The following is a 27,433-nucleotide window of genomic DNA, read 5'->3' on the forward strand; positions in this document are numbered from 1 at the left end:
GGAGAACATACTCTGCAGGATTTCAATCCTTTTAAATCTACCAAAACTTGCTTTATGGCTTGGCATATAGTATATTCTGGAGAATATCTCATGTGTACTTAAGAAAAAATGTGTATTCTGCTGTTATTGGATAGAGTGGTCTACAGATGTCTTTTAGGTTTAGTTGGATTATAGCGTTATTCAAGATTTTTATATCTTTGATTTCCTTCCCAGTTATTCTATTCATTGTTGAAAGTGAGGTATTGAGTCTCCAAACATTATTGTTTAACTGTCTATATATTCTTTCAATTCTGTCACTTTTTGCTGCACGTATTTGGGGTTGTTGTTAGGTGCATATATGTTTATAATTGTTTATCTTCCTGAGTGACTGATACTTTTATTATTAGAAAATGAACCACTTTATCTCTAATTAAAGTTTTTGGCTTACAGTCTACTTTTGCTTATATTTATTATACCCTCTCCACCTTTTGCCATTTACTTTCCACCTATTTGTATCTTTAAATCTAAAATGTCTCCTGTAAATAGTGTATAGCTTTTATTTTAATCCAGTCTAGCATATCTACCTTTTGACTGTATTGTTTAATCCATTCACATTTAACGTATATGGTTGGATTTACTTTTGCCATTTTCCTTTTTGTCTTCTATGTCTCATGACTATTTTGTTGGAAACTGGACATTTTAAATAATATACTGCTGCACCTATGGGTACTGACGTCTCCCACCCAGGGCTTGTTATTGTTATCTGTTTATTTGCTTAGTGACTAGCTGGATTGTTTTAGTGAGGTCCATTTCTCCTCCCACAGTTAAGAGTCTAATGTTGCTCCTCAGGATTCAGTTCTGGTATGCCCACAGTCACCCTGGGGTGACAACAATTTGGGAAGAAATCTCTTCCTCTTTCTGATTGCACCCAGTTATTAAACTCCACTAATTACAGGCTGATTGCTCAATTGTTTTCAACAATGCTCTGTGGCATAAATTGGTCTACAAACTCAGGTTTTTGAGGTCTGTGTTTGATATCTGTTCCAACCTTAAGAGGGCTCCTCTCAAATGTCTTATTCCCTGGTTCTCTCCTGCAAACTAGCCTGCCTACAGTTTGGCCTGTTTCTTGAATCTCCTCTCATTTGCCTTTCACCACATTCTCCACTGTTCTTAAGAGCAGGCTTATGCCTGTTGCAAATAAATTGAGTTCCTTTGGGAAGAGATTAGAACCTGTTTTATGGTCTGTTCTCCCCCCAGGCAAAATCTCTGAACCAGGGCTCTGGAGCTGGTGGTGGGGACAATGACAAGCTTCTCTCTAGGTCACACCCCCACTCTAGGAGTTGAGCATTCAGTGGGGGCAGGAGCAGCAGCCTTAATTCTTCTCCTGACATAGAACCACCATGTCATAAGCTGGGGCAAGGGTGCTAAGGGCCTGTCTTCTCAGCCCACAGCACCAAAGTAGAGCCTCCGTTCCACGGAACAGAGCTAGGCAGAAGGGAGACCCCACCTGTCAATCTCACTCACTGGGCCTTAACCTCAGTAACGCATAGCTGAAGGAAGGATGGGAAATGCTAATGTCCTGCTCCCTCTGGAAGAAAGCTCTTGGCCTGGGAGCTAAGGGGAGAGGGAGCCTGTGTTCTTGGCTGCAGTGTCTGCCTTACTTACCTGGGATGGAGTAGGGAGACCCCTTCTTGGTGGTCGTGGTTCAAATACCATAGATTCTCACCTTTCTTACAGACTTTTAATAGATTTTCCTGAAGAGATGGTTTTTTTTCCATTTGCTGTTTGCCATTAGGACCATTTCCAAAGCTTTCAATTGTGTTTTATTTCAATAGCTTTCACCAGTTCCACTGAGAAGTGAGTCAGTGGAGCTCTCACGTTGTCATGTTAGAAGTCAATCTTTCTAATTAGCTTTTTATACTTCCTAAGTTGCATTTTGTCAGCCTTCCTTTATGAAAACTGAAATCTCCTAAAGTCGTTCAGTTGGGATGTTTGTCTCCAAATGAATAAATTTAATCAGTAGGATATACGGCTTATCAAGATTCCAAGAAAATCAAGTCTCCAATTGAAGTATGTCTTGGAGATTAGGAAGATGCATAAAGAAAGAATAAGCAAGAAATTTTTGATCAACTTCAGCTTTATACAGCTAAAGACAACTGAAACCAAGGAAAAAACAGAACTTGGCTAAAGCCACTCTGGAAGTCTCTGACACAGTTAGGGCTAAAACTAGCTCAATGGAAGTGGCATGTGTAATAATAGTTAAGCCCACTGGCTTTAGAAACTGAGAATAAATACTGCTATTTATTAACACTGTGATCTTGGGCAAGTTTCTTTGCTTTTCTACACCTCAGTTTCCCCATCTGCAAAATGGGGTTAATAATACCTTCCTAATAGAGTTAAGCTCTCAAGAAATATAACTATTATTACTAATACAGAAATTTTAACAGTAAAATCCCACCATCAATCCCTTTGCAACCCTCCTCTTCCCCCAAAAACAAAACTCATGTGAGGCTTCCCCTAACCTGTTTCTGAGGCTACTCTGCTTGAAGACATTGACACGCAAAACCCTGAACACAAGGGGATTTCATTCCTCATTAACCCTCCAAACTCCATTCCTCTCTCTCCTCTAGTTATGACGGATCTTAGAAAGATCTTCAAGTTTACCATTAGCTTTCCTTTCTCCCCTTACCCTCCACCATAACCACAGCACCTGACTCCAGGTCAGGCTACTTCCATCTAAATACACACTTTCAAGCATACAGATCAGGCCACAGAATGGTGTCCAACTACAGCATAAGACTCCAATCCAGGTTTCCAAGTTATATTCTCCTAATACAGCAGAGATTAGTCTATGTACAATTAGTTAGCCAAACCTTACATGTTCTATCTAGCTAGACAAATAAACTCTCATATTTTGAAGCCCAAAATAAAACAGAACTGACTTACTAGAAATTAGGCAGCAAGCCCAGAGAAAATGAATATACTCTATTTTGTTCTCCTTTTCTGTTTGAGTTTTACAACAATCTTTGTTGACAGAAAAATCCAATAGTCTATCTGTAAGAAACCAACATTTCTGTTCCTTGGATGACAATCAGAATGAGTGAAAGGTGGTTAGAAGAGAAAAGGTGGCATTGTAAAATGTGAATGAAATCAATGTAAACGCCATGACCCAAATGCAACTTAGGCAATCCTAATGGCTTTTCAAAACGCATTGCAAAATGCCCTTCCTTAAGAATAGAGGGGAAATCTACCATGTAACAAACACATGAGTACTGAATTAAATTATTTGAAAATTTTTCCCTAATAACCACATATGTTGTAACAGAATTGTTATAAAATTCAAATTAGTAAGAGTTCAAATTCAGTTTTACTGTATTTATAGGTCTACCGAACCCCATCAACTACCAACTCTGCCCCAAAGTCTTAATTAGAAAACGATCCACATCATTAAAATGATACCAAGGAAGGATTGGTATATGAAAGCTGAGATGGGAAACTCTTTCTTTCTGAAATGGTCTTATTTTCCCTGGATATTTTGGATTTGGGGCCAATTTTTAAAATGAGAATGTAGGGGCCAGCCCTGTGGCCGAATGGTTAAGTTCGTGCACTCTGCTTTGGCGGCCCAGGGCTTCACCGGTTTGGATCTTGGGCGCAGACATGGCACCGCTCATCAAGACATGCTGAGGTGACGTCCCACATAGCACAACCAGAAGGACCCATAACTAGAATATACAACTATGTACTGGGGGGGGGGGGGGCTTTGGGGAGAAAAAGAAGACGGGAAAAGAAAGATTGGCAACAGATGTCAGCTCAGGTGCCAATCTTAAAAAAAAAAAAAAACGAACGTAAAGGAAGAGTGACAACAAGTAAAACTGAAAACTCAGAGGTAGTTAAAAGAATGTAACAAAAACCACAAAAAACAAAAACCCTAAACTAAATTAAACCCATGGATTAAGTCAGAAACCATGCTGCATTCTCTGAGAACTGTACCTGAAATCCATTTAAACTCAGAAGGGAAAATAAAGTTCTAGGTTTTGCAACCGGCAAGAGCAGAAGATAGCAATAACTGATAAATTTTGTATCATGTGCTGTAAAGCACGCTTGTGTACATTATTAGCAGAATTAATCCTCACAGTAGATAAGATAGGAGTAAATTCTCTACATTTTTCTTGGACATTTACCCGTGTGCAGATTGACACAAGATATGCACTTTAAGAGCTCCATTCATTTTTCTGCTTCCAAACCTGCTATCTTCAAAAATTTTAGCTCCTACTAACTCCCCAAACTACTAAAAGGCATAAAGATCCACATCTCAGTGTCCTCTTTATTAAATGATCTTAGCCAAAAACAAAAGAAGATGTGATGTTCAAGGTACACATGCATGACTTTGGAGTCTCCATTTCATGGAGAATGGGAAGGAGGAAAATGGAACCAAACAGCATCCCCTTAACAAGATATAAAAGCTAAGACTAGAAATCTGGAAGCAGATATTCTGAATACATAAAGGCTTTAATATTTATTAGCCATGTGATTTTTGGTAAATTGACTGATTTCACTGAAACTCATTTTTCTGATCTGAGAAATGGAATTTATTTATGGTGTCATTCTGGCGAGTGAGAATATGTTTGAGAGATGGCCTTTGTAAATCATAAAGCTCTTTATAAAATTACAGTGTTTGGTACATGGAAGGTACTCAGTAAATGTTGAATGACTGAATAAACAAATAAACAAGTCTGGGAAGCAACAGACTAGTTTTTCTTTAGCCATCTCTTATCACTGATATAAAGAATATAGGCTACAATTACTGCTGGTAAATTTCTCCTTCTATGAAGGAAATCCCAATTTCTAGAACATAACATCATCTCAGATTGTTCTCTGATAATTTCTGCTTGAATAATTATAAGCAAAGCAATAAAAGATTAATATTTTTACAGTGTTAAAAACTTATCGTATTCACCAATCTTATATTTTTGAGGCCAGTGGAAAGCAAAAGTGTATCTACCATAAACTTGAACTATTATTTTGATTTAATAACTATTTTTCTTTATCATGAAAACTACTAACCACAATTACAATAAAAACGAATAGGAACCTACAAAACTGAAAAGACTACTTGGCAATGTGACTATGAGAATGTCAAGGGTATGGTATTTTCTGTTCCATGGGATCAGACTAGACAAAATTAACACTTATGTTTTCATATACAAGGTTTGCTCTAATTTATAAATTAAAATTTAAACGGAAACAATTCAGAACCACCAGATCTTCATTATTAATACTTTAGATGAACAATACCCAAGGGTAACAAAATATCCCCCTAAAAATATCCCCCTATTATACAATTTGGGCTGCAAATTGCATTTTAACATGATATTCTACACTTTTTTTAAACGTCAAAACAAAAACACCTTAAGTCAGTTTTACTGCCTTAAATTACTTGACAGACTACACAAAATTCCTAATATAAATTAACATGTTGCTATACAAATTCTATTTAGGATTGTAACGAGAAAAATCAACCACAACAACATTCCTAAAAATGAGCAAATTCCACCAAGTAATATTAGTAACCTAAATCAAGCAATTGAAATGTTTCAATTTCTTCATGTATTTATCACAAAACTTATTCTCTGAAAAGAACCATAAAGATGCTGAGCAGGCAAGCCGACAATTCAAAATTTACAAATTAATGAAAGGATACTAGCTGCTGAAAGCTGTTTTCAAAAGTTCTCTAACATCAAATTAAACTTTAATTTGTTAATAATCAGTAACTTATTTAAAATTATCTATTAGATGTTCGTAATCTCCAGATGAGAGGTAACTTTATTAAGGCAATTGCCATAGGTGGCAAAGAAAAACATACTAAAGTTACAAATAAAGGAAAGAAAAAGAAAAAATGTTTTCTCAAAACTTTGGGAAAATATTGACACCATAAAGTTGATTTTATTTAGTGTTATATTTGGTTTGCCAGTAATACGTAGCATAAAAAAATCCTTTCAAGTACTTACATTGAAGACCTAAGACAGCAACTGTAAGTGTATGGGCTTAAATATCCCAAGAAAACCAACTCACAGGTTCAATATATTGGTTTCAATTTATTTTGTGCATTTCTGTACAACAGACTTAAATTGTCAGTGGCATATAATTGAGAAAGAAGGTAAAGAGTACTCTGCTCTTGACCATCTCATCTAGGGAAAAAGATGGATTTTCCTAACAACTTGAAGGACCTACAACTAGAATATACAACTATGTACTGTGGGGCTTTGGAGAGAAGAAAAACAAAAAGATTGGCAATAGATATTAGCTCAGGGCCAATCTTTAAGAAGAAAGAAATGGGTTTTCTTCTTAATACTGCTGTAATATTTTGTTAGACACATTCTTTACTTTTTTATTTTAAAAACCTAGCAGGTAAAGTCAGAAAACATCAAAGCCTGCTAATAAAGAATTTTTAACATACACTTTTACATCTTTAAAGAGGGCTGTCTTTAACCAATCAAGCAATTCAACACAAATACCAAATAATGTATCTCCACCTCAATCTCCAAATATTGTGAAAATCTGGGTTACTTTCACAGCCATAGGATATAATGCCAGAAGACAAAGGTGATTTTTTTTCTAAATACCTTATTTCTTGATTTTAAATACACAAAACAGTGTATGTATGAAACAGTATATATATGTACTCAGTCCCAGTCTTTGGCCAGCTTACTTACCTTGAAGCAAGTGGAATTCTCACCATTGGATAAAGGGTTGACGGTAACTACATAGCTGCAGAAGTAGGAGGAATGTTCCTGGTAGGGCATTCAGCTCCTGGCTCAAAAGTTAACTCTCACCTTACTTCTCTCCCTCCTTCGCTTACACTCAATTAAAGAACCGTTCATAATATAGTTAAGCCTCTGTGGGCAATTTTACTATAAATAAAAACGTCAGAGATTCATAGCTCAGCTCTAAAACTTATAATCCATAAACAAATTAGAAATCTATTAATTTCAAAAAGCTCTACACAACAAAATGTTGACTAAAGCTCTGCAGGCTGTTATTTAATGCACCAAGCAGCCCACATTTAAAATGTTAACATATTTATTACCAAAAAGTGACCCAAAGAATATCTGCAATGACTACAGCGAAAAAAAAGTCTTAATTTTCTTTGATAGGAAGAAGCACCCTAGTTTCTCAGATTAAAAGGTAATAATAATAAAATATTATATGACAAAGAAACAGAAAGAAAAGACACAAGAGTTACATGGTTACAATCTCTGAAGCTGGATAATGGAAAGGTAACTCAGTATTTCTTTCTTGTTAATTTATCTCCAGTACCTGAGTTAAGGCATAAAGCATCAAGAGTGCAATTGATTCCAAACAACTTGGAATTTTATTGTAAACATCCCATAAAGAATGGCAACAAATTAGTCCAGTTTTTTATCTTTGAAGATAATTGCTTATAATGACTGATAACTGCCAAACAAAACATCTTTTATAAACGAAGCCAGTTTAGTTTACCTTTCTTTACTGAATTTTAGTTTAATGGACATTTTGTCCATATACAACATCACATCAACTATTAACTGAATGATTTTCCATCTTAAAATTTATGGATACTAAGAACAAACATAAGGTACAGTTTGTTAATATTTTGAAAGAGATTACAAAAGACAAGGATGATAAGTTACAGGACAAAGAAATAAATTACTGATTGCCATCACCACAGTATTGTTTAAAGAATTAACATTTGTAGTACTGCCTAATGTGTATCTGGTGGCTTATGTAAAAACACATTTCCCAACTGGGTTTCAAAATATTTTTGTATGTGATTTTAAAAGTCAATTACAATGGCGATTTTAATATGCATCAATAGTTTTATCTTTTAGAAAATACTTATCATGCTTTTATATGTCAAAGTCTCATATTCTTGATTTAATTAAGATAGGTATAAGAACAACAAATGGGCATACATATAAATAAACAAACAAACCTTAACTCTAAACTGCAGGGCCTTTCTACTATACTTCTCCCATCAATAAATCATAAATTTCCAGTCTTGTTGAAGCATGCTAAATTAGGTGCAATCTTCATTGCAGAAAGAGAAGTGAGGATAAAGATAAGCAGAAGAGAAATGACGGAAAAGGAAATAATCAAGGATAAGGCTATATAAGAAATAATAAATGTTAAGAAACTTGAGGGCAATCCATATTCCACAAAATACAGCACCATGAAAAAAATTTAGCTTTGTATTAGAATTTAATCAAAACTTGGTAAACTTGATAATTAAAACTTGGTAAAGAAACTTTACTAACAGGTGAAAAGCAAAAAAGCATGAAAATATTTTCACACTAATTTTTAAAACAAGCTTTAAAAGTGATCTTGGAATATTCTATTTTCAACAAAACTTTCATAAAGCCTCATGTACCACAAAAATGTTGGGGATGGGGTTACTATTTAAAACAATGAACTTTAAATGTCAAAGTTCCATTTCTTCCCCCAGAACTGAACTATTCATTTCGAAACTCAAAATGGTGATAAGCGTTTAAAAGGCTGGACATCAAAGTAAACTGCAAATTATACAGGATGTAAGTTTCCTTTTTGTGGATGTGAAAATTACGACTTTAAAGATAGGTACCAGTTGGTAAATGTGCATAAAATAATTCCCGAGATATATAAGCGATTAATAAGGTGTTTAATTTATCACACCACAAACATACAAATTTTGAAAAATGCTCAAAAAAGTTTTTATCAAAAAGTTAGAAGTGGCATTCACATCTTTCTCTTTCAATGATTCTATTATTGTCTGATGACAATCTATAGGATTATGACAAAAACAACAAAAAGATAAATCACTCAAATGTACTTCAAAGTATTGGAAGGCTGAGTTAGATATCTGAGCACACAGTTATGTAGAATGAGATTTATGAATTTTACTCAGTTTCCTAGCTGCTGAGTGAAACAAAGTGCTGTATGGAAGAATTCTAGCACAAGCCTGATCTCTGGGAAGGGAAACAGAAAAAGAAACAAATGAAACAAGGGCAAATTAAATTAAAAGAATAGAGGGACACGTGTACACAACAAAATCTAGATTGTTTACCTAGAAGGCATAATGAAATGGAGGATCAAGCAGTATATATACAGGCTAAGCGCTTTACAACAGAGGCAAAGAATCGGTAGACAGTGAATACGGCTGTCTTCTATACAAAATACTCTTTTTAATGTCTGAGATAAAGTGTGTCAAGTTGGAAAAAAAATCTACATACATGCGTGCATGTGCACGCGTGCACACACACACAAACAAATGTAGTCATTAGGCTAATAGGCTAGTGAATGTTTTGGAGAGCATCCTATTGCTGGAAGAGATACACACAGCAAGCCATAGAAGAAACACACAATTCTGTTTTCATAAACAGATACACATGCTAAGATCTTAAAGCTGGGAATTAAAACATTATTAGCATTCATGAGAAATATTACAGTTCACTGACTATTAATATCTAGCACAGAATTAAGCTCATACATGTGTATGCTTTGATGGACCATATGTAACAGTGGTTTTTCTTAGCAATTCATCTAAGATTTAGACTTTTCTTCAAAATTCTTAGTTCATTTCCTATTTGCTTTGCTATGGCTGAACCCAGATCTTATTCAGGTTTAAAGGGCCTCTAAAAAATTAAAGTGATAAGATACTCAACGTGATACAAATTACAATACATTCACAGGAGGAGGTGTTACAAAAAAAGCAAAGTATAAACTGGGGGGGGAAAGTCCAGATATAAAAGTAAAAACACTATCTTCCAAACTTTTATTTTTACACTCATTAAAATAATTTGCATGCAAACAGAAACTGATCTGTTTGTTTTGTAATAAATGATAACTATGCTCATCTAACATACCCTGGTGACTAATTCTTTAAATTCTAATAACTGAAATCAATGTTACAGCAAAATGCTGTTCACTAGTATTTTCACAGTATTTCACTACATATAAAATATGCTTAAAAATGTCTTCAGCCTTATTATTCTAATTATCTAAACCTAGAAAATCTTGACATTTGGGGAATAAATGTGGCATTTTTGTTTTTAAAAATAAATTATAAATAAAGCTTGAGATAGCTAAAATCACACAAATGGCAATTCTTCTACATGTCAAGAGGTCAGCTCTTCATAGAAGAATGTCAACAAAAATTTCACACTAAAATGATACACATGACACACATTTGGGTATATCCATGAATTTAAATAACTATGTTACTTTGATTAGGGGAGGCCAAAGTGTTACTGATTCCAGGAAAACACAGGCAAAATTTTAGTCTAAATGCCCAAGAGATGAATAACTAAAATTGTACATTTCAGCAAAAATCAAATGTAGAGTTTCAAATATGAATGTTTTTGAATCTATACTATGGTTAAAAGTGGCAGCTGAGTTACAACCAGAAGTAGTTTTGGTATAGCGAAAAAAAGGCTATTAAAAAAAATCAGCTTGATCTACTGTCCAGTAACAGAAGTTAGTGCCTTAACAATTCACAACAATACTTTCTTAAAGCCTGAACATCATTTCTACTGCAAGTGAAAATTGTTTAAAGATGTCAGTCCAAGAATAACCTTCACCCAACCCAACCAAAAAGCAAAGTTATGTGTGTACTCCTTCCTCTGCACTTAAGGATTTTCAGATGCATGAAATGATTGAAAGCATGAGACAAACATATTAGGTTAAGAAATATCCTGGGATTACTAAGCATACATTAAGAAGTTTCTTTTATCCCACAAGCCTGATCTAAATGCAACAAATCTGCTGTTACAAAAACAGAGATCAATATTCTCTACTCACTTCAAAAATTTAAGTATCTAACAAATTAGCAAATTTGCAATCTCTCAAATTTGAGGAGTAAAATTGATCTTGGAACTCAAGCTCACTTATGGAACCACGTGCACTCTACTGCTGTAAACAAGACCAGAAAGGTTTAAAAATTTTTTTCATCTATAAAATAATGACTCAAAATATCAGTGTGCAGTGCAATGAGGTTCTTTTCTGAAAGATTTTAACAGAAAAAAACCCTTTGGAATGGTATGAGCAGAACCTGTTAAAGTTGATTCAAAAGACTAGCTAGCCAACACATTCCAACTCAAACTAGGTGCTTTGTTACATTTTAAAATTCAAATGAAAACCAGTCACTCACAGCTGTTAAATAGTAAGTGCTAGCAGAGATATATAAGCAGTAGACCAAGTCTACTCACATGAATATGTTCTAAGAAAAGCCTAGAGTAGAACATACTATACTTCTGAAAGTTAGTTAATTACAACTATTAATTTGAGAGCCAAAACAATTATTAACAACCTCTCCGCTTATAACTTATGAGTATTCATTCCTACCAAGCTTGTTCTGTTTCTTCTTAGTCAGTAATGAATAATAGCATCTATTTTCCTTAAGATTTCCAGTAGTTGTAGTTAATAGAGGTAGCTGAGCTACTATTCAAAGAAGTTATTCTTTGTGGATGAGGATTTCTCAAATGTTTAAGTTATTCTTTAAGCTACACAAGTTTCATTAATGCAATAAAATATAATAGGAAAAAGAAAATGGATGCAAGAAACTTTTGCATTTGGCACCTTGTCTAGATTGATACCTCAAGTATTCTTTTTTAATAAAGTTAATGCACACATCAGGACACACCACAAAGATTTGCTACATATTTACAAGGCACCAACCCTTTTCTCACCTTTAACATGAATTAAGCAAATCAATGAAAAGCATATCAATATTCCCCCCACCCCCCAAAAAACTGTAGTATAAATATATACTTCAGTTCAGTACAATTCATGAAAGTTTGGCCTGGGAAGAGTAAAATAATCCAGATCGTTCTTACAATATAGAAACTGTAAACATTTAATAGCTGCCTTTAGGATTGGTGTATTGTGCAAAAGTTATTATTACTGGGTACAGGAATCAAAATGGCAAAAACAAACTATATAAAACTCTGTAAGAAGGTGCTATACTTCTGTGATACAAAAGCAAAAGAGGGATATTCCATTGAGATAAAAATGTCATGCTACTCTTAAGAAGCTGAATGCTCCTTTAATGTAGTAAATCTGTAGTGTGTATGTGTTGTTTGTGTGTGCGCGCGCGTGTGTGTGTGTGTGTGTGTGGGCGCAGAATTTTTTTTAATTTAAGGCCTAATGAGTAAGGCTTGTTTGAACAAATGAAGTGTGGAGATCAAAAGTCTTGAAACAAATGTATACTGGCATAATGGAAAAAGCACCAATGTGAAAGGAAGCAGAAGTCCCCACACAACTTGCTTTGTAGATTTCCTGGTAAATTCCCTGCAGTAGAAGGCCATTGAATTTTTTAAATTATCCTAAATTTATTAACTGTCAATAATTCCATCCCATGAGATGGCTAACCCTGGCTTTTTCTGTCATTTTACGCACTCTGCCTGATCTGGATGTACCAAGATTCAGAGGATCTTCAGTGGACACAAAATTGTCATTATCAGAATCATCATTATATAAAACAGTCCTCCTGCCTTGGTTTCTTGTTTTAATTCGAGGCAGTCTACTGAAACGTCCTGAAAACATGGTATCAAATTCATCATCTGCAACACGTGCACGTTTGGCTCTGGTGGCTCCTCTAGAAGCACCTCTTCCTCCTCTCCCTCTCCCTCTCCCTCTAGTGCCACCTCCACCTCTTCCTCGACCCCCTCGTCCCCTGCCTCCTCTTCCTCTGCCTCCTCTACTCCATCTACCCCATCTGCCCCATCTGCCCCTTCCTCCTGTGCCTCTCGTCTTCCAGTTTCTTTTTCCATTGGCATATTGCTTTCTGAGTTTTCTTTTAGGTCTAGTTTGTATGAATTTGCTATAATCATGGTCTCCATCTACGTAATCTTGATCTGTTCTGGAAGTTGATTCAGAGTCAGAATCAGAACCACAGGTACTTTCAGAACTTAAACTGGATCCTAACTCTCCACTCTCTGAGGAGGATAAATGTGATTTCTCTTTTGCTTCTTTTTTCTCTTTCTCTTCTCTTCCCACGCTTTCATCTTCTTCTGACGCGCTAAGTAGTTTTCTCTTGATTCCTGTCCGGGGCTCTCTGCCATCACCATTTGTAAGGGGTCCATCAAGGGAATGATCTAGATCAAGATAATGATTTTTTCAAGTTAAGCTTTGACTTTGATAAGATGGTTACTTAGGTTCAAAAGTAAAATAAACAGTCTATCAAAAAATATTTACAACCCAAAGATAGATGGGGGAAAATCATGGATAGTGCTAGAATATGAACTTAAATCTGATGGGAATGGAAGATAACTAAAGTTTGATTTTTGTCTGACTGCTTTTTCAAAGGGAGATGGGGAGGAGAGTGTGGAGGGATATCTGTGGTAAGGTAGATGGGCAGAAATTTTAAGGGCTTGAACTCTAGAAAGAATTATCTGGGAACATGTTTCAGAATAATCTTATTCATTCATTCACCAAATTATTTACCAGTTACCTGCTATGAGCCAGGCATTGCTTGGAGCTTGGAATACAGCAATGATGAGACAAAGCCCTTGCTCTTTGAATTTATGTTTTAGTGGGGAAAGCTTGACAGACAATGAAGTGAACAAATAAATAATTTCGAGTAACAATACCTACTATAAAGAAAAAGAAAAGAGGGTTAAAAAAAGAGTACAAGTGTATGTTTGGGGGGACTATTTTAGATAGGGAAGACTTTTCTGCAGAGAGAGTATTTGAGAAAAGAACTGAATGAGTTGAGATCTGGAGAAAAGAACATTGCAGCGGAAGAAAGAGAAACCTAGTGTAACCAGAGTGAAAGAGAAAAACAGGACGTAGTAGGGAGATGACTGCCAGTGAAGAGTTTTAAAACTGGACAATGACAAGATCTGATTTAGATTTTGAAAAGAGTGCTGTGGCTGCTGTGTAGAGAACAAATTACAGAAAGAACAAGACAGGAAGCAGAGATCAGTTGGGAGTCCACTGCAATAGTCTAGGTAAAACATGATGAGGGATGTACCAACAGAGGTGATGAGAAGTGATTAGATTTGGAATACTTCCTTAGAGAGGAGCTACCAGAACCAACTTTTATTTTTAATTTTTTGAGCAAGATTAGCCCTGAGCTAACATCTGCTGCCAATCCTCCTCTTTTTGCTAAGGAAGACTGGCCCTAAGCTAACATCCGTGCCCATCTTCCTCTACTTTATATGTGGGACGCTGCCTCAGCATGGCTTGACAAGTAGTGTGTAGGTCCACACCCGGGATCCAAACTGGTGAACCTCAGACTGCCAAAGCAGAACATGCAAACTTAACCACTATGCCACCAGGCAGGCCCCAACCAACTTTTATCTTTAAACTTCAAACTGACAGAAAGTGCTGATGGATTGGATGTCAAGTGTTAAGCAAAGAATGAGGGTCAACTCCTAGGGTGTTTTTTTGGTGTGTGTGTGAAGAAGATTGGCCCTGAGCTAACACCTGTTGCCAATCTTCCTCTTTTTGCCCAGGGGATGCCGCCACAGCATGGCTTGACGAGCAGTGTCTAGGTCTGTGTCTGCAAACCCTGGGCCTGCTGCAGCAGAGCATGCAAACTTAACCACTACACCACCAGGTTGGCCCCAACTCCTAGGTTTTATGGCCTGAGCAACTGGGTGAATGGTAGAGATACATTGCTAAGTTGGAGAACAATGAAGGATGAACAGGTTTGGGTAGGCTTGTGGGAAAATCAAGGTTCCAGTTTTAAATATACTACTAGAGATCCAAGTAAAGACACTAAAGAAAGAAAAAGAAAAAAAGCAGGTGGATATATCAGTCTAGAGCTCACGGGAGACTTGGATAGAGCTGGAGATATAATTTTGGAAATGTTCAGTAAAGAGACAACACTAGGGTCAAGAGAACTGAGAGAGCTCATTAAGAGAGCAACTAAAGAGAGAGAAGGTGGCTGAAGAGTGAGACTTGGGATAGTCCAACATTTAAAGATAAAGAAGAACTGGCAAAGTGAATTGAGAAAGAATAGCCAGTGAGGTAGGAGGAAAACAGGAGAGTGGACTAGAAAGACTGGAAGAAGCAAAGACTAGGCTTGCATAGTAACAAAACTTACAAGATTAGTCTAATAGTCTAGGTGTTATGGACTGAACTGTGCCCCTCCAAAAGAAAATACCTATGTTGAAGCCCTAACCCCCAATGTGACTATACTTGGAGATAGGGCTTTCGAGGAATTAACTAAAGTTAAATGAAGTTATAAAGGTGGGCCCTAATGCACTAGGACTGGTGTCCCTACAAGAAAAGGCAGAGAAACCAGTGCTTGCTCTCTCTCTCCCTGTCTGTGGATGCAGAGAGAAAAAGCCACATGAGGACATGGTGAGGAAGCAGCCATCAGCAGGTCAGGAAGAGAGCCCTCACCAGACACTAACCCTGCTGGCACCTTCATATTGGACTTTGAGCATCCAGAAAATAAATGTGAGAAAATAACGTCTGTGTAAATACGTGAAAAAGTGCTCAACATCTCTAATCATCATACAAATGCAAATCCAGACCATAATCTGATATTACTTCACATCTGTTAGGATGGCTATTATCAAGATAAAAGAAGCGTTGGGGGCTGGCCCCGTGGCCGAGTGGTTGGGTTCCTGCGCTCCGCTGCAGGCGGCCCAGTGTTTCGTTGGTTCGAATCCTGGGCGCGGACATGGCACTGCTCGTCAAACCACGCTGAGGCAGCGTCCCACATGCCACAACTAGAAGGACCCACAATGAAGAATATACAACTATGTACTGGGGGGCTTTGGGGAGAAAAAGGAAAAAATAAAATCTTTAAAAAAAAAAAAAAAAAGATAAAAGAAGCGTTGGAGAGGATGTGGAAAAAAGGGAACCCTTGTACATTGTTGGTGAGAAGGCAAATTAGTACAACCATTATGGAAATCAGTATGGAGGATCCTCAAAAAATTAAAAATAGAACTACCATTTGATCCAGCAATCCTAGCTCTGGGTAAATATCCAAAGGAATTGAAATCAGGACCTTGAAGAGATACCTGTATTCCCATGTTCATTGCAGCATGATTCACAATAGCCAAGATACGGAAACAACATATATGTCATTCCACAAATAATGAATGGATTAAGAAAATGTGGTGTATGTACGTGTGTATATATGCGTGTGTGTGTGTATATATGCATACTCATATATACAATGGAATATTACTCAGCCTTAAAAAAGAAGGAAATTTTGTCATTTGCAACAACATGGATGGAGCTGGAGGACATTACGACAGGCAAAGTAAGCAAGATACAGAAAGAGAAATATTGCATGATGTCACTTATACATGTAATCTAAAACAGTCATACTCATAGAAGCAGAGAATAGGATGGTGGTTGCCAGGGGCTGGGGGGAGGGGAAATGGGGAGGTGTTCGTCAAAGGGTACAAAGATTCAGTTATTCATGATGAATAAATTCTGGATGTCTAATGTACAACATGGTGACTACAGTTAAAAATACTGTATTGTATACTTGAAATTTGCTAAGAGGTTAGATCTCAAATCTTCTTAACACACACATGTACATGCTGTAACTATGTAGAAGTGATGGATATGTTAATTAGTTTGTGGTGACCACATCACAATATATACATATCGAAACATCAAGTTATACACTTTAATATATACAATTTTTATGTCAATGATATCTCAACAAAGCTGCTTAAACAATAAGTATCTGCTGTTTAAGCCACCCAGTGTGTGGTATCTTGTTGTGACAGCCCAAGCTGACTAATATATCAAGGTTAGAGACTAAGGAGATAGCAATAGAAACTGTAGACAAGAGATTTAAGTGATATTAAAGAGTTGTAGAATGCACAAAACTTAGCAACTGACTGGATATAAGGGGTAAAAGGAGAGTCAAAGAACACTGCAAGATTTTAAGTGGGATGACTAGGAAGATGGTGGTGCCATTAACTAAAATAGTGAGTGCAGAAAAAGAAGCAAGCTGAGACAAAAAGATAGATGATAAACACCCAAAGGAAATTTCTTTTTAGGAAACACTTGGAAATGAGACTGGTAGAAAATGAGATGTAAGGGCTAGATATATGAATTTGGAGAGTTATCAGCATAAAGATGACTGATGTAGCTGTTAGATCCTTTATTTGTAGAAGACAAAAAAAAAAGGACAAAAAAAAGAACAGTGGGCAACTCTGCAAATAGGAGGCAAGTAGGGCCAAAGAAAAGAAACAGAAAATATAGGAGAAACAGATAAGAGATATAGAAGAATCAGTAGAGCAGAGAAGCCAGGCAGCAGAGTTCCTACAGCGGGTGGTCAATAGCACCCAAAGAGATAGAGTGACCAAGGAGACACCGACTCAGAAAAGGACACTGGCCGGTAACTGAAGATTACTGGTGATTCCAGGGAGAAGAGCTTTTGTGACAGTGGTGGGGGCAGAAGTCAGACTACAAGGAATAAATGAATGTCTTGATGGAAAGAAAATAGAAGCAGGAAGTATAAGCTACTCTTTTTAAAAGCTTGACAGTGAAGGGAAGGACAAAGAGAAAAGGAAGTGGCATGAGCATGCAATGTACAGCAGGACAAAGGAGAGATTAAAGATACAAATTTGGAAAAATAAAGGCACTATTTTAAAGTAATCAGACATATTTTAATATTTCTCAAATAACAAATACAAAATATCTTTAGAAAGTCTATTTTTAAGTTATTTGATACTTCAATGACAATGGAAGCTACCTAATCTTTCATTAAAAATTTATATAAAATTAAACTACATATTCCAGTAAAGATATTCGTAAAAGTATATTAACTATTCTTTACAAACTTCCAATAGATGAACATATTAGAACTCTCTTTGAAAATGTTCAGGGTCCATAACATAGGTCTAAGTATAAGAAAAAAGTATGCATATCAACAATAACCTTCAAGTATTCACAACCGATTCCCTCTTATGTAGTCCAAAACGGATGCACATGATGATGAATTATGAGGTCAGTGATTTCTTTTTAAGCAGTGAAAATTTTTCTTTAAATAAAAGTTAGATGGAAGTTCATTACATGAAATGAAAAACTAAGGTGTTCTGGTTGAATGAAGAAGGCTCTTCTGAGAATTCCTAAGTATCTCTATGGATTATCCAGAAATAGGCAGAGTACAGTCTGAAAACCATGGAATTATTGAGAGAACAGGACTTGAGGGAAGAGAAAACCTGAGCTATGTAACTGGAAAACCAAAGGAAGGTGGCAGAAGTGGCTGTTGACTAAAAGAAAGCTCATTTTTCAACCCAAATCCTTTCCATAAATTGAGGTAGCCCTTAAAAATATGAGTCTTATTTAAAGATGATTTAAGAATTTTTTTCCTTTCTTATTAATATGGTTTAATATATAAAAAATTCTTAATGTGTCTAACAGTCTTGTTTTTATGTGCTTGAGGAAAGATCTCATTTAGTTTTTCCTCCCTATTAATTTTACAATTTATTTTAAAAGACTAAAGACTAAAATATGTTTGGAAATAGTTATTGGAAATCTGTTAACAGCCTGTTTCTAGTTGTGGATATGAAACTCCGTATGATTCAAATTTGACAATATTAAAATCCTCATTAGCTATAAAGAAAGACATGCTAATTTTTACTACCAAAACACATCAGCTTTTAAGTAATTCGTCTACCATCATGAGGGAACAAAGAATAAATGCCCTGTCCATATTTATTTCCTACCTTGTTTAATTGGCAAGACCCTACTCCGAAATGATTTGGCTTTCCCTGGGTCATGGCAATTTCCACTTCGGCCATAGCCACTGAAGCTAGATGAAGAAAATGGCCCGTCCAGTTCATCATCGAGTAAATATAGTGAAAGCCCTTCAGCAGCATCTGAAACTTACAATTTAAAAGACTGTAATGTTAACACAATTATTATATATTCAGGAAAGATAAACAGGCTGTTTTTAAAACTCTCTCTCATTCAGTTATTTTACTCTAATATCAAAATGACAAGTTGTTTGAAGAAGGAAATATAAATATTTTGAGAACAAATGTTTTAACACATCATTAAACTTTCAAGCACAGAAAGTCAGAAAAACTTGTCCAAAGACACCATCTGCCCATATAACGAATCCTCAAGTCTTATGTTGGCAAATCTATTGTAGATGAGTACTCTGAGATATTACAGATGTTAAAAATCATAAAGTCACAGAATTTTAAACCCAAAGAGACTTTAAATTTCATCTATTCTGAAGATCTTCAATTTAAAAATGAAGAAACTGAATACTATAGCCTACTGTCTTACCCAGAGCCACAAAGCTAGAGAGAAGAATTAGGACTACAAAACAACATTTCTAAATCCAAATCCTTGTTCTTTGTGCTATAAACCATACTGCCTCTTCTATATCCTAATATCCGCATGAAAATGAAATACACAACAACAAAAACAAAACACATATTTACCAGGAGACGAGAAAGGAGAGCTAGTCCTGGCATAAGACACTGAGGTATTCTGGTCATTTTTAGGCTGCAACTTCATTTGTTTCTGTTTCCCTTTTGGACTACAAATAAAAATATATAACAATGAACATTTTTTCTATTAGTAAGATATTATGATAGATAGCATGATATAAAATGTTTAAATTGACAAAAGAAGAAATGCTGCAAATTGGTAATATGAAAAAAGTAATGATTAAATGACATAAAATGACAAAAAAAGAAAATTATAGGCCAATATCACTAATAAACATAGATGCAAAAATCCTCAAGAAAATACTAACAAATTGAGTACAACAAAACATTAAAAAGACCACCCTCAATGATCAAGTGGGATTTATTCCAGGGATGCAGGGATGGTTTGACATCCAGAAATCTATCAATGTGATACACCAAATTAACAAAACGAATAATAAAAATCACATGATCATCTCAATAGATGCAGAGAAAACATTTGACAAGACACAACAATCATTTATGATAAAAACTCTGAATAAAATGCATACAGAGGGAAAGTACCTCAACATAATAAAGGCCATATATGATAAACCACAGCCAACATCATACTCAGTGGTTAAAAACTTAAAATTATCCCTTCAAGAAGAGAAATAAGACAAGGAAGCCCACTTTCGCCACTCTTATTTAACACAGTGTTGGAAGTCCTAGCCAGAGCAATTAGGCAAGGAAAAAAATAAAAGGGATGCAAACTAGAAAGGAAGAAGTAAAACCGTCTCTATTTACAGATGATATGATTTTATATAGAGAAAACCCTAAAGAATCCATCAAAAATCTATTAGAAATAATAAATGAATAAAGTTGCAGGATAAAAATCAAGATATAAAAATCAGTCGCATTTCTATATATGAACAACAAAATAGCAGAAAGAGAAATCAAGAATACAAGAATCTCATTCACAATCATAACAAAAAGAATAAAATGCTTCAGAATACCTAGGAATAAATTTAACCAAAGAAGTGAAAAATCTGTACACTGAAAACTATAAGACATTATTGAAAGAAATCAAAGAAGACACAAAGAACTGGATATCCCATGCTCATGGATTCTAAGAATTAAAGTTAAAATGTGTGTACTTCCTAATGCAATCTACAGATTCAATGTAATCCCTATCAAAGTCCCAATGACATTTTTCAAAGAAATAGAACAAAGAATCCCAAAATTTATGTGGAACAACAAAAAGACCCTGAAGAGCCAAAGGAATCCTGAGGAAAAAGAACAAAGCTGGAGGTATCACAGTCCCTGATACTAATCAAAACAGTATGGTACTGGCACAAAAACAGACACACAGATCAATGGAACAGAATCCAGAACTCAGAAATAAACCCACACATCTATGGGCAGCTAATTTTCGACAAGGGAGCCAATAACATACAATGGAGAAAGGAAACTCTTCAATAAATGGTGTTGGGAAACTCGGCAGCCACGTGCAAAAGAATGAAAGTAGACCATTATCTTGCACCATACACAAAAATTAACTCAAAATGGATTAAAGACTTGAATGTAAGACCTGAAACCACACAATTTCTAGAAGAAAACAGGCAGTTCACTCTTCGACATTGGTCTTAGCAACATCTTTTCAAATATCATGTCTCACCAGGCAAGGGAAACAAAAGAAAAGACAAACAAATGGGACTACATCAAACTAAAAGTCTTCTGCACAGCAAAGGAAACCATCAACAAAACGATAAGACAACCTAACAATTGGGAGAAGATATTTGCAAATCATATATCTGACAAGGGGTTAATTTCCAAAATATATACAGAACTCATACAAAAAAAAAAACAACCTATTAAAAACTGGGCAAATGATCTCAACAGACATTTTTCCAAAGAAGATAACCAGATGACCAACAAGCACATGAAAAGATGTTCAACATCACTAATTATTAGGGAACTACAAATCAAAACTACAATGAGATATCACCTCATGCCCATCAGAATGGCTATTATTAAAAAGACAAGAAATAACAAGTATTGAAGAGGATATGGAGAAAAGAGAACCCTCATACTCTCCTGGTGGGAATGAAAACTGGTGCAGCCACTACAGAAAACAGTACGGAGAGTCCTCAAAAAATTAAGAATAGAACTGCCATATGATCCAGATATTCTACTTTTGAGTATTTATCCAAAGAACACAAGAACATGAATGTGTAAAGATACATGCATCCCTATGTGCATTGTAGCATTATTCACAATAGCCAAGACTTGGAAACAAGCTAAGTGCCCAACAATGGATGAATGGATGAAGAAGGATGAATGCGTAAAGAAAGTAGAATACTACTCTGCCATAAAAAAGATGAAATCTTGCCATTTGCAACAACAAGAATGGACCTTGAGGGTATGATGCTAAGTGAAGCAAGTCAGATAGAGAAAGTCAAATTACCATGACTTCACTCATCAGTGGAAGATAAAAACAACAACAAAAACAACAAACAAATACATAGATATAGACATTAGATTGGTAGTTACCAGAGGGCAAGGGGGGAGGGAGGTGGGTAAAAGGGGTAATAGAATAGGGCACCTGTGTATGGTGACAGATGTCAGTTAGTCTTTCATTGGTGAACACACATGGTCTACATAGAAACTGAACTATAATGATGTATGCATGAAATTTACATAATGTTATAAACCAATGTTACTGCAATAAAATAAAATAATGTAGGTGAGAAATGATAGCTACTTGAGAGAAGACAGTAGCAGGGAAGTGGTGAAATTTATTAAAGTCTAGATATATATTGAAGAGTAGAGCTAGGCAGAATTTGTTGGTGAATTAGATTTGGTGAATAAAAATAAAGAGCTGTCAGAAACAATTCTAAGCTTTTTCGCACAAGCCAAAAAGAAATGGAATTGCCATTGATAGAGAAGGGAAATTCTGTGAGAAAGAAGAAATGGGGGATAATATGTGAAGAAAAGAAAAAAAAAGAAATGCTTTGAATTGGTAATAAGACAACATTAAATTTCAATCATTAAAATTAAAAAAAATTTTGGTATAGTAAAATCCACATAAACAAAGCTATAGGTTACCAACTGTATCTTTATACAGGTGCAAGAGTTCTAGAAAACATCCCTTGGGTCTTGGGATCCCCTTAAACTATTCAATAAACTTTAAGAAATGAGGTAAATCATACAAAATGCTTTGAAAACATAAAATGTCACATCAATGTAACATACCTAGGAGCTCTGCTACTAGATAACGAACTGCTGCTGCTTCTTAGACGTTTTCTGTACCGTGGCCTTCTCCTCTTCTGACTCTGGATTGCTGACTTGTATTCAGATATGATATTTTTAATATGACTTTCAAATAAGGCAGATAATCGCAGTGTCATGCTATAAATCTGAAAAGGCAGAAATTAGTCTTATTTTACCAACTAGTTGATTATATAAAAATCAAAACACATAAACATGCCTGGAACAATATCAGCATCATCCTTTCAGACAAAACATACACACTATTTCATATACTTGAAAAATTCTACCTGAAGAATTAAAACAACATACCATTTTCACCTAAAAGTTAACACAGATTTTTAAAAGATAATACCTAATGCTGGGAAGGGTAGGAAAAAAAGATTCTCAGACATTGCCAGTGGGTATTCTAACTGGAACAACATTCTAAAGGACAATTTGCAATATGTACCCAAAACCTAAAAATATACACATATTTTGTCTAATAATTTCACTTCTGGGAATTTATGCTAAGGAAAATAGCAGAGAATTGCCCAGAGAAAATAATTATGTTCAAGAACGTTAAAGATGTTACCATAGCATTATCCATGTAAAGTGAAAAACTAGAAACAACCTAAATCTATAGCACCAGGATACTGGTTAAATAACATAAAACCTCCACACAACGGAATACAATGGAGACAGTAAAATTCTTGTTTTCAAAAAGTAATAATGACATGGAAAAATGTTCATTATATATAAGTTAAAAAAAGGCTTCAAAATATAAAACCTACTGTTTTAAAAAATATATGAACATACGTAAGTATATATGTAACGGTAGGAAATGAATGTGAAAAAAGTATGTCTGCAGAAATTAGTGAAAATTCATTTTATATAAAGGGGAAGTGGGCAAGTATATACCTATTGTGTAACTGATTCAAAAGTTAATCAGATATGAGTGATTACAAAACACAAAAATTGTTACTATTATTTTTGTTCGCAAGATATTTTAGTTCTGAGAAAACATAAAGTACTAAATGGGAGTACAAATAAACAGTTGTAACTTCCCAATATGGTTCACTACTTGTATAGTAAGGGAATATAAGTATTTAGAGCTAATCCAAATATTTCATACAAATTAATACTGTCAACCACTTTTATTTACCAAATTATTTATTGGCCATATTAAAGGGTACTTAAATTACCACGTTTTCTTTCCTTAACCTCTCTCTGGCAGATATAAGTATTACTATAGAGTAAAGAAGAGGCAGGTAGAGAAGGGAAGAGGTGCTTACTTTCAGAATGAATATGCTAAGTGTATCTTTATGCATGCCTAATAAACTGTTTTAGAGAAGATACTGAGAATCAAACTTCAATAACTATGTCAGAATTATAGTACATACTTGTTTAGCAATTTTAAAACTGGTGAAAGAAAACTGCTTGATATATATAAGGAAATGCTTAGGTAATTAATCCACCTAATATTGGTTTTTCATACCCTTGACTTTTTATTAGAGGTATAAGCTTTGGAGTTGCTGAATATTTGGCGGACGTCCTTATAAAATTCCAGAGGACTACCATAGTTTCCTGCTTCCAAAGTTTCTTTCACAGTGCTAAAGTCCATAGGAGTGTCTATAACATCTTGGTAATCCTACAAAAAAGAATGTTATTAAATACACAGTCTGGGTAACAATACTACATAATACAATGGGACCAAGATTTGCATTACCAGTTACCCAAGAAATAAACACATTGCTTTTCAATCTGTCAACTACCTCTCCCCAACCTCAAACCATCCATTTAACAGAGCTTTTTTGGAAATGAAAACAGCAGGGGTCTGTGGGAGGGCCTTAGCCCTCACCCTGCGATCAATAACCATATGACTCTCTCAAGGGACAGAATAGAAAATACAAAGCCACTGGCTTCAGCCTTACAGAGTGCATAATACGGAATTCCATTTCTTGCTTAAAGGTTGATGCAATCCCCAATTTCCCAGCTAATTGTTCAATGGAAGTACAAGATGGGATTATTCATATATAATTAAATAGCTGCATGTCACAAATTAGCTACATATTTCCAAGCTATCTCCAGTTATGAGGACATTCTACCTAAGGCATCATTAGTAAGAAGGTCAAAGTCAAACTGGCTATGTCTGTGTCTCTCTCCTATCGTTTTGTTTTTTAATGAATGTGACACTTTTGCTTCATCTAAGATCTTCAGTCTCATAGATTCAGAATTAGCTTGATTTTGATTAGGGAAGGGGGAAGATTTTTCTCTATTTTAACCTAAATCAAGTCTACTTAAGATATTACTAGGTTCATCATATGGAGTTACACCTGAAAGTTATACCTATATATACCACAACCACCAATAAATAAACATGAGTGAAATCACAGTCAGTATTAGATCCCACATCCTATTTAGAATCATTAAGAAGTAAAATCACCACATTTCTCTTGAAGGAGAAACTAAAGAGCCAGAAAAAGGGGCAAAGGAAAGCTATTATAAAAGGAGAGAAAATATTTTTCAAAGTATGAGAAACCACAATTATTCTTAATTTATCTTTTTAATTCTTTTGCTTAAATCATAAAAATCAAAAGTGTATTCCAACACGGCATGGCTTATGAAACAAAGATTTTCACAGAGGAAAAATGTGAGAACTTTGTGTAATATGATGACCAAAACTCAAAAGACCCAGTCAGCTGCTGAAGGAAGTCCCAATGGGAATAATCAGCCACAATACAGACATAATTATAAGGTGTAATTGATGTTTTCTATCCTGCTACAGTAGTTTTAGATCTATAGAAACAAACATCTATGCAGATGCTACAAAGAACACTCTTGAGAACACGTCTTGATTTAAAAAGCAAAAAATAAACCAAAAAATCAAACAAAGGTAAAAAAGAGAGTGAGCAGAATTGGAAAACAGCTTTACAAATTATGAAAAGTTCACTTACAATATGGAGATTTTAAAAAGTAAAACAACTCAAAAAAAAAACAGTATATGTCATTTCAGAGACCACTAGGCCTACCTCAGAAAGAGATCCATCTTGTTGTCTTTCCGGAACAACTGACTCTGAGGATTCTCCCTCTTGTTCTTGATGGCCCTGTTAGGGTAAAGAAGATCTATTGTGTTTCCAGACCACCACAACAAAATATCAAGACTTGAAGTGTTATTATGATTTAAGGCTCAAAGATCCATAAATAGGAATTATGTTTTTACTGATTGTACTTTAAGATGAAGGAATTCTATGCTCACTATTCTTCTTGATATGAAAAACAGAAGACTAATTTATTCTATTCAAACTCTGTACAAACAAACAAAGCAAGCTTTGTTGAACATAATTTTGTTCCTTATTTGAATATTTTTTTCTCAACTGAAATCTGTGTATGCAGAGAATATTGATGTTTACTAATTTCAGAGGAGGGTCTGAGGTATTTCTGAAATATTGCTGTGCCTTTCCTATGAAAAAGCTGAAATAGATTTGTTATCTATACTAAAAGGTTATTCAACATATAAATAGATATACTCCTAGAAAAAGAATCCTATAATCTAAGTTCTCATGCTTTTATCTTTGATGAAAATTAATATGGTATATTGGTTACTCTAAGTGACCACATTGAATAACATATTGAATATAAATTAAACAGGGCTGACATATGTCACCAAGGGTCTATACGGTGTAGAAGTGTATTAGAATTTATTAAAATGTATTAAACAAATATCTGAAATAAAAGCAAGAAGGAATCACAAAGGTATTTAGATGCAAATTTGGTTTAAAACTGCATGATTTACACACAAAGTGCATGACAGGCATTTTAAAAAGTCATGACTAATCATACTACCCACTTTCACCATTCAAAGATACACAAAGAAGAGGAAGGAAGGAGAGAGGGAGGAAGGAAGGGATGAAGGGAAGGAGGGAGGGAGGAAGGAGGAAGAGAGGGAGGGAGGGAAGGAAGGAAGGAAGTAAAAAAGGGGGAAAGTGGCTCTTAACTAGATCTTAGCATGGACATATTTGGGAAATTACACTTGGGCAATTAATTGAACAACTGTATGCTTACTGGATAAGAAAGATGATCAACTGGCTGTCGAAATGGCTCTGAGTCTTCACGTTCATAAATGAGGCTCAACAGTTCTTTGCACTGTTTTCTCCAAGCATCAGGACTACACTTTAAAGACTGTCTTCTGCCTCGGCATTTGACCTGTAGATTTTAATAGAATTATACCTAAAAGCTCTTTCCTTAATTATTCATTGATTTTCTCGTTTTACTAATGTTAATATATCTACAGAGGATAGAGCACCTATTTAAAAGTTTCTTAGTTTAGATTAGACATCATTCTCCCTGGCCAAAATATGAACAAATAGAAGCTAGATATTATATTCATGGAAAGAGCAAGAATTCAAGTGTTCTGAAATTTCATTTTAAGAATATGTGAACCTCAAATAAAACACAGACGAACAAGTTTTTTCCCTCTACCAGGTTCATAATTTTAAGGCCTTAATATTTTCTGGTAGTTAAGTATATTTGACAATGGTACCATATTTTTCTTTAAATAACACTTGAATGATATATTTTGTTCTTTTAGTAAATCCTTTGTGGTCATAATAAATTCTGACCTTTCACATTTGATGTCTTTATTATATGATATCTTTCAGTATTTTAAAGAAAAGTTTTCATTATATAGAACAAATATTTGTCTAATTATCATAGACAGGAACTATGCAGAAGAGAATTAACATAACAGACCTAAGGTTGCTATCTTTTAGCAGGGATTGCTTGCAAGGCTGGCCCTTGGCTGGCATCTAGTAATTTGGCACTTGAACTGTTTCTTTAATAATAAAGGT

General features: G+C 35.1%; 1 protein-coding gene across 2 annotated transcripts in view; it reads right to left on the reverse strand.

The window, feature by feature from the left end:
- Window positions 1-7,328: 7,328 nt before the first annotated feature.
- The window catches only part of BRWD3 (bromodomain and WD repeat domain containing 3), a 118,113-nt gene continuing 98,008 nt past the window's right edge, over window positions 7,329-27,433 (reverse strand). Inside the window, exons 35-41 of one of the 2 annotated variants that reach the window (XM_023633968.2) lie at window positions 26,649-26,789; window positions 25,616-25,690; window positions 24,082-24,234; window positions 22,590-22,753; window positions 19,368-19,465; window positions 18,642-18,800; window positions 7,329-13,085 (exon numbers count right to left, since the gene is read on the reverse strand). In XM_023633968.2, the coding sequence (XP_023489736.1) occupies window positions 12,331-13,085; window positions 18,642-18,800; window positions 19,368-19,465; window positions 22,590-22,753; window positions 24,082-24,234; window positions 25,616-25,690; window positions 26,649-26,789 (1,545 nt within the window). In that variant the 3' untranslated portion in view covers window positions 7,329-12,330. The remainder of the gene's footprint in view (window positions 13,086-18,641; window positions 18,801-19,367; window positions 19,466-22,589; window positions 22,754-24,081; window positions 24,235-25,615; window positions 25,691-26,648; window positions 26,790-27,433) is intronic. The other variant, XM_023633969.2, reaches the window with a different exon arrangement.

Source organism: Equus caballus, chromosome X (assembly GCF_041296265.1).
Source record: "Equus caballus isolate H_3958 breed thoroughbred chromosome X, TB-T2T, whole genome shotgun sequence".
Taxonomy (NCBI): Eukaryota; Metazoa; Chordata; class Mammalia; order Perissodactyla; family Equidae; genus Equus; species Equus caballus.